A 17150-nucleotide genomic window follows, 5' to 3' on the forward strand; every position below is an offset into this window, starting at 1 on the left:
TCCCACTTTTATCTCTATGCGTTCTTTGTTTCCATTTTGTTACTTTATTCTTCTCTCGCTTTCTTTTCCTTTCTTTCTTCTCTTTTTACTTTTTTCCATCCTATCTTCTTAATTCTCTTTCCTGTGCATTTCCCTCGTCTCATCCTTTCTAGCTTTTTTTTCCTAGCTAGTTTTTTCCCCTCTCTCTTTTCTTTATTCTGTTACCACAGTCTAGTATATACAGTCACGAAGCTTGAGTTGTGAGGTTGCTAGGAAGAATAGACTGTGCCAGTACTATTTCGAGTTGTCGTAATGAAGCGATATTAGCGATCCTAGCAGTTAGCAACTATCTATGGATGCATATTTGCTACGTATTGAGCTTCGTGACTGTATATACTAGACTGTGCTGTTACTGTGTAGTGATTTTAATTTATTCCCCTTTCCTCTGCGTCCTGTTCTGTCCTTTGTTCTTCGTCTTCTGTAATTGTTTTCTCTTTTATTCATTTTTATAGGTAGAATTCAATCAAGTAACAGGAAAGCATCTCACCTTGGGTTTAAGATGGAAGCCTGTTCTTGTGTTGTTGTTAATCATCCCAGAGACACTGGCTCTCATATTCTTTATGGATGTATTCTATATAGATGCAAAATGGTGGCACATATTCATTTCAACTGTAGGACCTGCAATTGCTTGGACCATGATTTGGCTCTTTATTTTCACTTGTTCAGCCCTGGATAAAGTTGCAACTGCAGTAGGAGATGAACTGGTGCAGGTATGGCAATCAGATGGATGGATGGATGGATGGATGGATGGATGGATGGATGGATGGATGGATGGATAGATAGATAGATAGATAGATAGATAGATAGATAGATAGATAGATAGATAGATAGATAGATAGATAGATAGATAGATAGATAGATAGATAGATAGATAGATAGATAGATAGATAGATAGATAGATAGATAGATAGATAGATAGATAGATAGATAGATAGATAGATAGATAGATAGATAGATAGATAGATAGATAGATAGATAGATAGATAGATAGATAGATAGATAGATAGATAGATAGATAGATAGATAGATAGATAGATAGATAGATAGATAGATAGATAGATAGATAGATAGATAGATAGATAGATAGATAGATAGATAGATAGATAGATAGATAGATAGATAGATAGATAGATAGATAGATAGATAGATAGATAGATAGATAGATAGATAGATAGATAGATAGATAGATAGATAGATAGATAGATAGATAGATAGATAGATAGATAGATAGATAGATAGATAGATAGATAGATAGATAGATAGATAGATAGATAGATAGATAGATAGATAGATAGAGATAGATAGAGATAGATAGAGATAGATAGAGATAGATAGAGATGGAGATGGAGATGGAGATGGAGATGGAGATGGAGATGGAGATGGAGATGGAGATGGAGATGGAGATGGAGATAGATAGATAGATAGATAGATAGATAGATAGATAGATAGATAGATAGATAGATAGATAGATAGATAGATAGATAGATAGATAGATAGATAGATAGATAGATAGATAGATAGATAGATAGATAGATAGATAGATAAGTGCATTTATTGATGCATAATAAATTATACAAACTCATGTACACAAGATCCTTTGCACGAGCTCATACGGCCATTCGTGCTGTAAGTATGCACAGTTTGAATCTTCAAAACGAAAATAATGCCTACTAATAATAAAATAGTGAAACAACAGTTATTATTATTACTACCGTTATCATTGATTACCACTATTATAACTAATCTAACTTTATACCAAATTTCACAAAAATAATACAAATAAAATAGAAGGGAGATATGAAAAACAGACACGCACAGTGTCACACACACACACACAAACACACACACACACATACACACATATATATACAGTATAAACAATTCAGTTTCTTGTTGAAGCTGCACCAAATAATCCAAATAATAAATATAAAGGTAATACAGTATATAAATAAAAACACACACACGCAATAAAATACAAAAGACACAGTAAAAAAAAAAAAAAAACATTATCCCCTAATTCTATCATTTGCTCAATGTTAATATTAGTCATTGCAACACTAATAAATCTTTCCCTTATCCTTAGGCTCCCTCCCCCTCGGCCAATTCCACCCTCAACTGTCGAACTTTTGCCAAAAATTTTCCCACACTGTCATAGGATTTAACGTTATTTAATACAGCGTATGTCGCCAAGTGCCCCCTGCTAGATGTAATGAAGGACTCTGGCAGGAATCGTTTCCTCAGAGCTTCTGTGGCTTCACACTCCGACAAAATGTGGTGTGATGTCTCGCCTCTACCGCAAAGAGGACATATTCTCGCCCCCTCTTCGTTGACGATTTTAAGTGCCCTCCAGGCTCCTAGACGGAACCAGATTAAACCCAGTCTACCATCTTTGCTACCTCCATAGAGATATAGTTCGGCCCCCCAATTTGTTTTGATCATCGATTGGATCTCCAGAGCAACCTTATCCCTACATTCCCCTTCTGTTATTTGCCTGTCTATATCCTTCAGGCGTTTCTTGACTTTCCGCCAGACATTTCGCTTGTTCCTGCAATCTTCCGCGATTATAAATCCCATGCCTATTTCCTCCAACCCTCTGCGTAATCTACCTGCCCAGGTTACTTGGTCTCTCCTCTCGAGTTGTTCCCTATAACAGACCGCTCTAATAAGAGACTGATCTCCATGCACAATCCTCAAGTAGTACTTTAAAACTTTTATCTTGCATTCTATTGAGTCTCTATGGCGTCCGAATTCTCTTAGGATTCCTCTGTTAGCCGTTCCCCTCCCCACTCCCGCTATCCGTTTTAAAAAGTCGCTTTGTACCTGGTTATGCTTTTCCGTTCTTCCCCAACCCCAAATTTCTGCCCCATACGTAATTGTAGATCTAACTACCGCGTTATATACTTTATCTAATAAATTTAGAGGGACTTCCGGGATTTTGTTACGTATCTTCAGCGTTTCCATCGCTTTTATCAATGCCCTATGTTTTGTAGTGTCTATATGTTTATTCCATTTTCCGTTCATCGTCATTGTTACCCCTAAGTAAACAAAACTTTTCACGTTGTTCAGTGCTCGGCCTTCGTATGTCCAAGTCTCCGTTTTACTGTAAACACATCCGTTCTTAAAGGTCATAGTCTTCGTCTTTTCAGTATTTACTTTTAATCCCCAGTCCCTAGAGTATATTTGAAGCTTGTCAAGTCCTTTCTGCAATCCCTTAACACTTTTAGAACATAATGTCAAATCGTCAGCGTATAATAGTACTGGAATATTCACGTCCCCTATGACGGGTGCGTCGATGTCCTCTCGTAACATAATCTCTGTTATATCGTCAATAAACAGGTTAAAAAGTAAGGGAGACAGTATGCAACCTTGTTTCACACCTCTGCGACTGCAAAAGCTTTCAGACACTCTGTTCATGTCGTACTTAACACAAAATTCCACTTTATTATATATCCCCTGAAGCGCCCTAATCATATTGCCCGACATCCCTTTCATCCATAATTTATACCAAAGCGCTTCTCTCTCCACAGTGTCGAAAGCCTTTCGAAAATCCACGAAAGCGCAGTGCAATTTCCCCCCTTTTCTAGACATTTGTTTCTGTTTCAGTGAATCCAAAATAAATATGTTGTCAACTGTGCTACGGCCTTCCATAAAACCCATCTGAAATTTTGAAATTTTGCCATGCCGAGACACCCACCCCTTCATTCTTTCATACAAGATTTTACAATAGATTTTACCCATAGTAGGCAGTAAGGCCACGCCTCTATATGAGTCTGGAGATCCAATCGAACCTTTACTTTTATAGATAGGATGAATGATGGATGTAGCCCAAATTTCCGGGTATTTCCCATACTTAAATAAATCATTAAACACAATTTGCACCCTTTGTACAAATTTATCATTGACAAGAGTAGCCTTAAATATTTCTGATGGCAGGCCATCCCAGCCTGGTGCTTTATTATTCTTCAAAGAGGAAACCGCTTTTCTAATTTCTGCCCGTGAAATATCTGCGTCCAGCTCCGGAACCTCCGGAAACCCCAATAATTCTTCCGGTCCTATCACTAATCCCCCCCACATCTCTCCTTCCCCATAAACGCCCCTAAAATATTCCCGCCATACTTCTGGTGTAATTTCGTTCCTTACCCACCCCCCACCTCTTATTCTTTTAATAGTGTGCCACATTTCAGATATATCCCTGTTCTCTACCACTCTACTCAGCTCACCTGCTTTCCTGAGTTCCCAGTTAATCTTTTTGAGCTGAATGATATCTTTGTAATTTCTCCTCAAGTGAACATACCTTATCCTACTTTCATCATTCCCCACGCGTCTAAATACCCTTAGGGCTTCTTCAGCCACCTTCTTAGCCACCCTACATTCGTCGTCATACCAGTCATCCCGTTTGCTCCCCTTATTCTTTCTTCGTTCCACCATACTACCCGCTGCCGTTCTTAAAATATTTGTAAGCGTCTCCGCCGATTCCCCCCGTCCCCCCTGAATCTGTTCATTTAAGTTAGTGAGAAATGTGTCCTGTAGCTCGCTCTTCCATTTATATCTGTTAACAGTTCTGCCCCGGTTTTCCGTCCAAACTCTTATCTCTTCCTTATTTGTATTATTTGACTGAACATGAATCTGCAAAACCACAGGTGAGTGCTGTGATTCAATCCTGTCCCCCACCCAGAAATCCGCAATCCTGTCGATTAAGTTCATGCTACACAGTATGTAATCTATCACACTCCCTCCGTTCGCCCCTATGAAAGTCAGCTGTCCCTCTAGATCCCTCCCATATTTCCCGTTCATAATTTCTAGATTGAAGACGTCACAAAATGCCAATAAATCCCTTCCCTCCCCATTCAGAATCTTATCTTTACTATTTCTATTTGGCCCCCTTTTGTCGTCCTCTTCCGTATTCCCGCCTACTAATGAAATGTTCTCGCGGTCCGTCCTTGAATTTAAGTCACCGAGAACAATGAGCTCCGCCCCTGGAAATTTGGTTGTTAAACTGGAAACGATCTCTGCCAGGTCCTCAAAGAAATGCGGATTAGCATACCGCGAACCGGAAGGCGGCCTATAAGCACCCAAAATCACTAAATCTAATTCACCCACTCTTAATGATATCCACAGTAAACAGACAAAGCTCGTCAAAGAAATTTCTGCTCGTGATCTGTCGACTGCAATGGTGCGAAAAATAATTACTTTGGATATAGTGTTAAGAAACAATGACACATATTTAGAGAGAGTAGTTGTGTTGTCATCCTCGTGAATGCCCACTCAGACACGTGACCTGAGAGATAACCTTGTCTCATGGACGCAAAATACTTCGCCAGCTTGATAAACACCATCAAAATAAGACCGGAAGTTGCTCAATTTTTTCTACAACTTTTATTCAAGTTTTAATTTCTCTAACATAAAGACAATTTTTTTTTTGTTTTTGTCTATCCACTATAGACATCTAAATGTGCGCAGATTGAGTGGACAGTTCCCTTACTAGAATACAGAGTGTTAAAAAAAGTATCCAATATTTTAGAAGGTGATGGTATGCATCAAAACAAGTAAAAAATGTCTAATACACATGGGTCCTACAACACATACTTTATGAGATGTGAACACTTGTTCATAGGAGGTGCTCAATGTGACGTCCATTTTTGGCAATACATTTTTCTGTCCTACAATACAGCAGACTACCAGATAATCATACCGTAGTTGATGGAATAAATACTGATGCGTCGCAAGGAATACTGAAAACAAAAGTTTCGTTGCGGAATTCAGCAAGATGGTGTTGTGAGTTTTCGTAATCAGCATATGTGAGTTGACGAAAATCTCCATGCAGTTGAGGATAAGGCATCAGCATTGATTTTCAATGAACGTATGGACAGACGTTCTTGGTGACAGATTAAGGGCCATACGTGCTACCACAGAGATTAACTGGGGCTAGTCATCAGGACTTTCTTATTAACTTATTGCCTACCTTGCTGGAGTATGTGCCATGTCAGCAAGGACTACAGATGTGGTTCATGCATGATGGCACACCAGCACTTTTTTTTTCCACAATGAGCGTGAACAACTGACGCTGACATTTCAGGACCGCTGGATTGATCGAGGAACCTCCACACCTTGGACTGTTCGTTCTCCAAACCTAAATCCCCTAGACTTTTTTTTATCAAGAACAACCAGGTCAGTTTCAAAGAGTGCGTGATTCCTTACGCCGAAGGGCAGAGGAATGCATTGTCATTAATGGACGTCACATTGAGCACCTCCTATGAACAAGTGTTCAGATCTCAGAAAGTATGTGTTGTAGGATATTATTTTTTTTTTGTTTTTATGCATATTAGCATCTCCTAAAATATTGGATACCTTTTTTAACATCCTGTATTTCGTTGGTTTATTTTTAAACCTCAGAAACATTGTCAGTGGACGGATTTTGAAAACATACACAGATTTCAGCATTCGGAAAAAAATTTACTTACGAAGTTTTAAAACTAAGCCGACGGTTTGCTCTCTCTCTCTCTCTCTCTCTCTCTCTCTCTCTCTCCCCCTCAATGAACTTTTTCCCCTTTTAATCTCGTCACTTGTTTCAGTACATCGCAACAAATGGGTGTAGACGCGCATATAAAATCAGCCAATATAAATACCTATGGATAAGGCTGAGTGAATTAACGAAGGACTTTGGAAACTGCAACGGATTTTCTTACGGAGGTTTCATTCTCTTCAGCTTCGTTACAGCAATTCTATGTTGCTATGGATCTATGACGATCTTCTATCGAGAGATAAACCTTACAAATCTTACATTGGTTATGAGCACCCTTTTTTTCCAATTGATAATGTGTCAGTTCTGCAATAAAGCGCAGAACACAACAACTAAGGTGAGGAACTATTTCTCTTAAATTATCATATCGGAAGGTGACACAATCATGTCACACATATCGTAAGGTAAGATTGATAATAGAGTAAAGGATCATAGCATCATTCTCTAACTCTGCGATATAATCCCAATTAGATTAATTTCTTTGTAAATTTACGATAGATCTATCGTAATGTCAGGCAGCAATATCACATCATGTTAGCAGATGCTTACAATGATAATGATAAGAATAATAATACATTAATAATAATGATAATAATTCATTTATAGGTTGGAGCACAGTTCCAAAAGCGTTTGCAATCTGTGATGAGGCAGCATCAATCGACAAACGCTTTCTCCAGTCATGAGGTAATGACAGACAATATAATCTTTTCGTTTAACGAAAGTTATCATACCTAATGAGATGTAACAAACTCAAAATGTGCTTTACGTTCAGCTTTCCATGCAGTTATGGCTTTTTCTCTGTCATTATTTGTTCAGATTATTAACTAATACCAGTTATTCACAAACTCCCGTATCCTCCAGTGATGCAAAGTCTGAGAAAAATATTAACACAGAAAAGACAAGCATAAGCCGATGGATACATAACCAGATCCTGTGAGGAGGAGGTAAAACCCCACTTCTCTCTCAAAAGTTGAACTCGGACAAGCTAAATTTGTAACTTTAAACGTTGTCGCTTTAATTATAATGGAAAATTATAAACAGATTGAAAAGAAATTAGAAAATAAAATAATTTTCTTGCATTAACAAGAATAGTCCTAACATACCAAAGCGAGATTCTGTAAAAAAGAAAAAAAAATCTCTGAAGACAATCGTAAACGCAACATGAACATAAAACCTTGCGATCAGGTTATTTAATCAGGTTAACCATCCACAATGAGTTACTAAAACAGCAACATTAATAGTATTTCTCGATCAAGGCCAGTGGAGTCCTGCAGCCCGGAGCCGTGGCGCTACTGCTCCTGCGTTCGTAATAAGTTGAAAATAAGTTAATGATTTTCTTTCTAGGGCATCGTTGTCTTTATGACAAACATATGAACCTCATATGAAGATAATTAGATTAGATTTATTTATTTAACCTGGTAGAGATAAGGCCGTCAGGCCTTCTCTGCCCCTCTACCAGGGGATTACAACTATAACATGAACAATAAGATTACAATTAATATTAAATTTACAATTACAATTACAATAAAAATTAAAGTACGACAAGAATATCTGATTAATGAAAGCTAGACATTTTATCATAGAAGTTAAGAACAAAGAATATTTTTGTATTTACTAAATTACAAATTAAACCTACAATAACAAAATTCTATAGTGATGAAATTACCGGATATTGAGATATTTTGTGGTAGATTAAAAGAACTATTTACAAGAAACCATGTCTGAACGAGTCTCAATTACTGACCAAGTGCCTAGTAAGTTTGCGTTTGAATTGAATTTTATTTCGACAGTCCCTGATGCTAGCAGGTAACGAATTCCAGAGTCTTGGCAGGGCTATTGTGAAAGAGGATGAGTATGAGGAGGTGCGATGGGATGGTATTGTTAGTATTGTTTCATGGCGAGAGCGTGTGTTCAGATTGTGGTGGGAAGAAAGGTAAGTGAAGCGAGACGACAGGTACGAAGGAATAGAAGAGTTCAAGATTTCGAAGAGAAAGAGAAGTGAATGTAAATTTCTTTTCTTATCTAGTTTAAGCCAACCTATTGCTTCCAGGGATGGGGTAATATGATCATATTTACGAACATTGCTTACAAAACGTACACACAAATTATGAGCACGTTGAAGTTTCATTTTGTTGTCGCTGGAAAGGTCAGTCAGTAAAATGTCAGCATAGTCAAAATGGGGAAATACAAGGGTCTGCACAAGGGATTTTTTTAAGCAAGAGGGAAGATGAACATTTATCCTTTTTAGCACATGAATAATAGAATATACTTTTCTGCAGGTTTCTGTGATTTGCATGTCCCAGTTGAGAATATTATCCATGTGAATGCCAAGATTTTTTACCGAAGAACTGAAAGGGATATGCACTGTACTTATTTTAACGGGGGAAATGTCGAGGTGCTTTACAGCGTCGGTTTGCCGTTTGTGTCCTAATATGATTGCTTGTGTCTTTCCAGGATTGATATTAAGATGGAATTTCTTTGTCCATGTCACAATCGAGTCAATGTCTTTGTTCAATTTATCTATAGCGTCATTTATTCGATCTAAGCGGGAAGAGATGTAGCATTGAAGGTCGTCAGCATACAAGTGATAGTTACAATGCCTTACATGAGATGTAATATCACTGACAATGTGTTTTTTCTAAAAACAAATATTTATGTTATCGTTAATATGAAGGTTTCATTGTGAATAAGTACTTCATATCTTTATACTGTATTCTAGCGGTAATGTTAAATATATCATTATGACTGACCGAACCCTTTAATATAATCCTTGTCCCACTGCTACCTTATTACCTTCTTAATGTGGCCAGAGAGGTTTGAACTTGAAAAGGGATGTTCAATAAAATTTCCTATTTACTGATTAGCAAGGAGTTACCAGTCCAGATAGTGAGAAGGAAAACCTTTCTGGTAATTAATAATCTGTATCATTCTCATCCATTTAATAAATCAACCAACATCACATGCATGGACTGTCATCACAATAATTCGCATATTTCCCACTTTCACTAATAGATTATATTGCAACTTTAGGTATTCTTTTTCTCTGTCATCCTCTGTGCTTTATTACTACTGTGTTGATTTATATTTTCTTCATTTGTATTAGTTTGATTAATACAGAGGGATCCAAAAGTCGCCCACATTAAAATTTTAGTGTCTATATTGAGTAATGCAGTTGGAAAGTGCTATCGGCTACCGCTAGATAGCATCATGGGTATTAACAGCAAGAAACCTAGACGTCATTGTGATGCGTATTTATACACTGGCGCTTGCAGAAGTCCTTTGCTTATTGCTCGACAAACATGTCGTTTTCCCAAGAGTAACGCGTTTTTATTGTTGAACATTATTTTTCCAGTCGCTCTTATGCACGTGTTGTAGACTAATTTCGTAGGAATTATCCGGATGTTGCAGTGCCTAACGATTTGATCATAACGAGATTAATCTCCCGTTTTAGGGAATGTGGATCAGCGCTTCTTGACGATGATGAACGTGATTGTTGGTTCCAGCAGGATAGTGCCACATATAACACATCTAATGAAACCATGCAGTTTTTTGCGAGTTTTTTTGTGAGCGTATCATTTCTCAAGAATTATGGCCCCCACGTTCCCCCGATTTCTTCATTTGGAGTTCTTAAAGCAAGGGTATACGAAAACAGGCCGCACATTCTGGAGGAACTAAAGAAGAACATAACAACGGAGATTAACAACATCAGTTTACGCATGCTGAAAAAAGTGGCCGTAAACATGGTAAAAAGAGTTCGTACATGCATTACTGAACGGGGCTGCCATTTTCAGCATATGTTACGACAAATGAAGTAACTCATGTGAAAACTGATGTAAGTAAACGTAATAAATTAATCTCTATAAATATATGTGAACGTATTATTAAGATGTGCGCTACTTTTGGATCGCTCTGTATTTTATAATTACATTTTGATTTTCTTCTCACGTCCAATACTTCGCTTTATTAATAATCTCAGCTCTTACAAGCAAACATTCTCATGGAAGCAGATAAAAAATTTGATGTTTTTTCTTCCACCATGTTATTAATGTCAAAACAAGTGCTTATACAAATTTTGATCATTCGAGTGCAATTACGAGAGCCGTCCAGAAAATACGCTTTCCTGGAGCTGTTAACAGAAAGTAAACATAATTTCATGGGAAGATTTATTGGAACGTTAATACGCAACTAATGTATGGAAAATGAAGGTAGATAGTTCTAGCATCTCCTTCCATGACATAAGTGAATACATAACTTTTTAAAAATAGAAATAACAACCGGCGTTCCTCGGTCGGTTAAGGCACCTGCCGATCCGGAGTTGCGCTCGCGCGCAGGTTCGATCCCCGCTAGGACTGATTATCTAGTTAGGTTTTTTCAGAGGTTTTCCCCAACCGTAAGGCGAATGTCAGTAAATCTATGGCGAATCCTCGGCCTCATCCCTCCAAAATACCACCTCGCTATCACCAATCCCATCGATGTTAAATAACCTGGTAGTTAATAAAGCGTCGTTGTTAAATAACCAAGTATAAAAATATTAATAAAAAGTAGTACTCTATTAGTCTTTCTAGTGCTGAGAGTTTAACCACAGTCTAGTATATACAGTCACGAAGCTCAATACGTAGTAAATATGCATCCATAGATAGTTGCTAACCACTAGAATCGCTAATATCGCCTCATTACAGACAATGCCAAATAGTACCGGCACAGTTTATTGTTCCTAGCACCCTCACAACTCAAGCTTCGTGACTGTATATACTAGTGTTGAGAGTTTAATCACAAAAACTAGTCGATTGGCCTGGAAAATACGCTTCACGGCCCGTGAACTCCTGTCCTGCTTGCATTTCAATGATAATACGTTCATTCATTATTTTTATAACTCTTATGACTGCTCTATACATAAGGAAGTCAATCAAGGGGAGTTAAAGTGGATATTTAAGTTGCTGTTTAAATGTACGAAGCTTCGAAGATAGTTGTAATGTTTTTGATGTTGCAGGTACAATCATTCTTCTCAACCATGTCATTAAATCCACCAGAGTTAAATCTGTGTGGATTTGTAATTGTGAACAGAGCTCTGAATACTTCCGTAAGTAGTATTGCATTTTAAATTAATACCATTTATAAATTATACTTTATGTTAAATTATTTTTAAGCTTAACACTAACTTTGAATAACAAGATATTTTGTTATTTGTGCCCGCCAAACTGTACGCAACGGGAGTCAAGGATGTGGATTCGTTTTCCTCACAAAGTGTGAATATTTTCCAATCATGTGCTATGTGAAGAACTCGGTCAACCAGACATCACATTCAAGTTAGTTACATTATAGTAAAAATGTCATGAGAGAGGGGCAAGCAGTAACGAACGGATCTGTCCACCGCTATGGAGTAACAGGGTCATTCCAACCAAAAAAGTATGTTTTCGAACCATGATGTGTCAAAAGTTAAAAGTATTGTAGTAGGTTATTTTGTATGTTCTAAATACGATTTTCAAGCAATATTATATTAATATCTTTCATAGTCTGGCAGCAATCAGAATGTAAAATTTTGGTTTAACAAGAACGCGATTTCATTTATTGAAGTTTTCTTACTAATGTAAAGGAAGATGGAAAAATCATTTCAATGCAATTCTAAAAGGAGAGCCTTGTTTATAAATGCTCTTAAAATGAAATATATATATATATATATATATATATATATATATATATATATATATATATATATATATATATATAATTTTTTAAATAGTTATCCTCCGTAAAATAATTTTAAAACATATAGAACACAAAATGCAATTACTTTTTACAAATGAAAAAACAGGTATTTAATTCTTAAGAGTATATTGATTCCACTGTGAAAATTTCAGAATGTTGACATAAATATCATGTTAGTTTTTAATAAAAATAACTCACCGGAACAAAGGAGCTCAGCAGGTGGACTCTCCCGTCGTACAGAATGTTACGCGATCAAGGTCAGGGAGACGGATGTTTGAGATTACTCATCGTTATGAAGTGTCACGAACGCTGCGACCGCCATACATAGCAAGCGATTTTCAATCGTCGGAACAAAAATAAATAATTTTATTAATTTAATTATTCACAGGTTTTTTTTAGATAACATCATGAAACTTCGGAGATGGATTAGGAATAAGATTTTCTTTAATACGAATTAAATTCGCAAGAATTTAACTTGCATTCGAATATAAACCCATTTCTTTTTTTCAATGAGGTGTTTTTACGAGCATGCCTTAATATTATTCGGTTAGTCATTAAGGTATTAAAATATGGTTATTCAAGTTTACAATGGCGTCTGTTTAGTTTCGATGACACTTCATATAGAGTGTCTAGAATATTTTAAATGATAAATAACATGTAACTGCCACCAATTTTTCAGTCATCCCTATGACTAAAACATTAATGATATGGGGATCATAGTTGGCATTTTAATTTGTTTTCATAACAACATTATTATATTAAAAACCCCAAAAAAATTCATGACATCGCTGGCATATTCTTAAAATTTTGTATGGAATGAATGACCCAACAGTCAACATATCTTACTACTATATCTAACATATATTTGGGTGATGGTTCTCCATGCCTTCAGTTTCACAATCTGCATGACTCTGACGATCTAAAGGACATTAGGTGTACGAGATGAAGACGCTACAAGCAGAAACGTCTAGGGCTTGATAATAATAATAATAATAATAATAATAATAATAATTATTATTATTATGGTATATAGCGATATAAGCCTACATTAGCGGTTCGCACACTATTTCTGGTCTAACTTGAGTTTAGTTTAAACATTATTTATATGTTGGTATAAATAAATCGCTAAATAAATGGTTAATTGCTAAATTTTCTTCTGACTCAAGGTGAAACTGGCGTTTTCATTCTCATTTTTTTTCATGTGTAAAGTGAATGGAAAAGGAGTGTTACATGCAGACAATCTATTATACAAGGTGGTTATTATTAAATTTTTCCTACTATTAACCTTATAAGTACCAAATTCTGTATAAAAACACTCTTCATAATATTATCGTGGCTACACAGTGTGCAGCGGTTGGTCAACACCATTCGACGCAAATCAACGAGTCGACTTCGCCCTCAAATTACGTAGCCTACCTACGTACTTTCAAGGTCCTTGGAGCATCCTGTGGAATGTCGGACACTTTTTTATTACCACAGTCTAGTATATACTGTCACGAAGCTTGAGTTGTGAGGGTGCTACGAACAATCGACTGTGCCGGTACTATTTCGCATTGTTTGTAATGAGGCGATAGTAGCGATCCTAGTGTTTAGCAACTATTTATGGATGCATATTTACTACGTATTGAGCTTCGTGACTATATATATACTAGACTGTGATATTACTATAATATATCCATTTTCATGCGACTTAGTTTATGGAGGTCGAGGCTTTTAGCCTTCCAGAACAACGCGAGCCAATCGCGCTTAAGGAATCGCTAGTCGTTATGGTAAGTTAAATATTTTACGTGTCCAAACAAAATTTTATAGCCACGAAGAAAATGAGACGTATGACCTAAGTCGCATGAAAAGTATTGTAGTGAAGTAAACATTAAAAACTGCCGAATTTGGGGATCTGTGCCTCCAAAATGAGAGTAATTAAGTTCTTTCTCGTAATGAACGGGTCCTGTTTGTGTGACTTCAGTGATTGGCCTATATTGCTTACAAGATTAAAGGCCTATTCACATTGAGAAGTAAACACAAACGCAACGAAAACACAAAATCATGCGGTCAGGTTAAGGCTGGTTCACAATAAACCGGGAATGGAAACGAAAACGGAAATAATGTTAAATACATTTATTTCAACAATATTACCGTTCTCGTTCAAGTTTCGTTCCCGGTTTATTGTGAACCAGACTTTACTTAATGGATCCATTCATAATGACTTGCATAAAGATAAAAGAAAGTTTGCGAACTCCAAGCTTTCATGTTTGCGTTGACGTGATTAAAGAAAAGAAAAACTATCGCACTGCACAGAATCAAGAGAAGAACGCACCAAAATGGATTCATTTTATGATAAATTAATAATTTTGTTTCAAAGTCGTTGTCTTTCTGACAGAAAACACAAATCGTAGGCCTATGAATATCATTTGTTGAAAGAAAATGTATGAAAGGGAACAGTTTGCGAAATGAAATCTCACTGAAGAGCTTACTTATAATACTTACTTATATTACATTTAATAACATACAGTTATAAAATAATACATTAAGTAGCAACTCAAACAGTTTTGTACGCGCATGCTCTGTTTCCTCTGTCTGCGCGTTGAACGAGTGAGAGAGATTTTCACGCATAGCCCCAAGAAATCTGTTCGGAAGGCTAGTCATGAATTAGCAATTCCAGTGACGTCTGTATGGAGAATTTTAAGGAGACGCATATGGAAGTACGCGATTTGTTAAACGACGTTGTACCCGATCGCTGGATTGGCCGAAGGGGACGAATGACATCTTGTTTCGCATGGCCTCCACGTTCGCCAGATCTTATGGCATGTGATTTTGTCTTTGGGGATTCATAAAGGATCATGTATATCATACCTGCACAAACAGCGCTCCTTCGGAGCCGAAACGGAGAGGAAGATACGTCAGAATGACATAGACTTGCTATAGGTAGAGGAGAGGGAAACGACCACTCAGTTATCTAGTAGAGTGCAGTGTGTAGGCCTATTCTCAGTAACTGTCTCACGTTGCTTACCTACTGCTACAGTATAGTATGGAGGAATCTAAAAGACGGAACATAACATTTAACATTTAACGATTTACAGCTCGAACTTATTGATCTTCAATGTGACCTAAGGACTAAAGATCGTTTGACTAATACTACTAGCCTAGTTGAGTTTTACAAGACTAAACATTAGCAATAATATCCACGACTACACAAGCTGGCTGTGAAAATGATTGCTATGTTTGGCTCATCATTTATATTTGTGAGCAACCGTTTTCTACAATCAACTTTAATAAAGGCAGACATCGAACATCTGTAGCTGATGTTTCATTACGATCAGTACGCTACTGTTCCTTTCAGCTGCCAACAGCATAAAACCTCGTTTTGGTATACTGATAAATAAAAATATAACAAAATGATATTCTACATTTAAGTAGCTATAGAATTTCTATTATTTCTGTAAAATAAATATTTCTTTATTAATTAATAATAGTCCAAGATAGTTTTGCCAAGACTGAACGGGAATTCATTTCATAAACACTTATAATTGTACTTCCTTTTGTGTATATTTTGTACGAGATCACCCCTTCTTCCAGTCCACCCTTATATGTACAGAGCGCAGCTAATATCTGCATTCCGCTCATGAGCTGTGAGCCGAATCGGAGAGCGCAAACCTTGTGCAGGCCTGGTGTATATGTACCTGCTCTACCAGCTGACCTACAGACTTAAGACAGAGGATTGAAACAGTTGTTGCAACAATTACTCCAGAACACACTGATCAAGGTTTGGGAAGAACTCGCTTATCGACTCGATATGTGCCGTGTGACGAATGGTGCTCACATTGAGCACTTGTAGCAAAACTGTTTGAGTTGCTCTTTCATTTGGTGTATTATTTATAATTGTACGTTAAATGTAATAAATACTACAAAGTCTTAAAACCCCGATATTCATTTTGAAACACCCGATATTATAAATATAGTAGGCCTATCTTTCTATATTATGAGAAATGTGAACTTTGTAGATTATATATTATTATTGTACTAGATATTTTTTTTCTTGCATATTAATATAAAAAAGCAAATTAAATACAAATATTCAATAATTGTGATTTTGTTCCATTGCAGATGATTTCTCAGATGGTGACATATATCATTGTGCTTATGCAATTTCAAATAAGCGTACATGAAGCTATTCAGAAAAACAGAAACGGAACCAGCATCGATTTAGAAAATGGAGTATCTGAAGCAGTGTCATCGAGTGCAATTATGTCTTGAAACTACAAACTAAGATTATCACAATCTGAACCGTACCGAAAAATGACTTCGCACAGAAAGAAAGAAGATTCTGTGTTTGCAGTTAGATAAGGATAACCAGCGTGGAAGATCGCTTCAATATTGTGCTGATCGAACGCAATAGATTTAATGCCTTTCCGATATATTTGTTGAAACTGTAATTATTTCTTTCTCACTGGTGCACGAGCTGACCACTAAGTATGCCCACAATTATGAATTCCTAGATTTTAATTACAACTCATTTTGAAACCTAGATATACATTTTAATTGGTAAAAATAAGTAATTTTATTGCACCACAAAATCTAGTGTATTGCAAAAACAAATAAAATCGAAAAATTCAATAGAGACTAAAATAAATAAACAAATATACTCTCTCTCTCCTTCTCTAATTTTTATACTCCATATTCCTATTTTCGGCGTATTTTTACATGCTGAAAACTATAAAAACATTAGCAATCTAAAAGAATCTAACCTAACTTTTGTAACAACTTACCACTTATGCAACCAGCTGTCCTGAAAAACTTTTGATTCCCGTCCCGGTCATCCTGATGAGCTCGCTGCTCAAACAGAACTCTGCCGGATAGCCTCTGTGCTCTGCCCTTCGGCTGTAGCGCA

At 36.6% G+C, this 17150-nt stretch overlaps 1 protein-coding gene across 2 annotated transcripts in view; it reads left to right on the top strand.

Moving 5' to 3' along the window:
• Positions 1 to 16855, top strand: part of LOC138709258 (gustatory and odorant receptor 24-like) — a 34210-nt gene extending 17355 nt beyond the window's left edge. For both annotated transcript variants that reach the window (XM_069839923.1, XM_069839914.1), the window contains 5 exons: positions 492 to 749; positions 6612 to 6896; positions 7166 to 7243; positions 11550 to 11639; positions 16367 to 16855. In XM_069839923.1, coding sequence (XP_069696024.1) covers positions 492 to 749; positions 6612 to 6896; positions 7166 to 7243; positions 11550 to 11639; positions 16367 to 16516 — 861 coding nt within the window. In that variant the 3' untranslated portion in view covers positions 16517 to 16855. The remainder of the gene's footprint in view (positions 1 to 491; positions 750 to 6611; positions 6897 to 7165; positions 7244 to 11549; positions 11640 to 16366) is intronic.
• Positions 16856 to 17150: the final 295 nt, after the last annotated feature.

Source organism: Periplaneta americana, chromosome 1, assembly GCF_040183065.1.
Source record: "Periplaneta americana isolate PAMFEO1 chromosome 1, P.americana_PAMFEO1_priV1, whole genome shotgun sequence".
NCBI lineage: Eukaryota > Metazoa > Arthropoda > Insecta > Blattodea > Blattidae > Periplaneta > Periplaneta americana.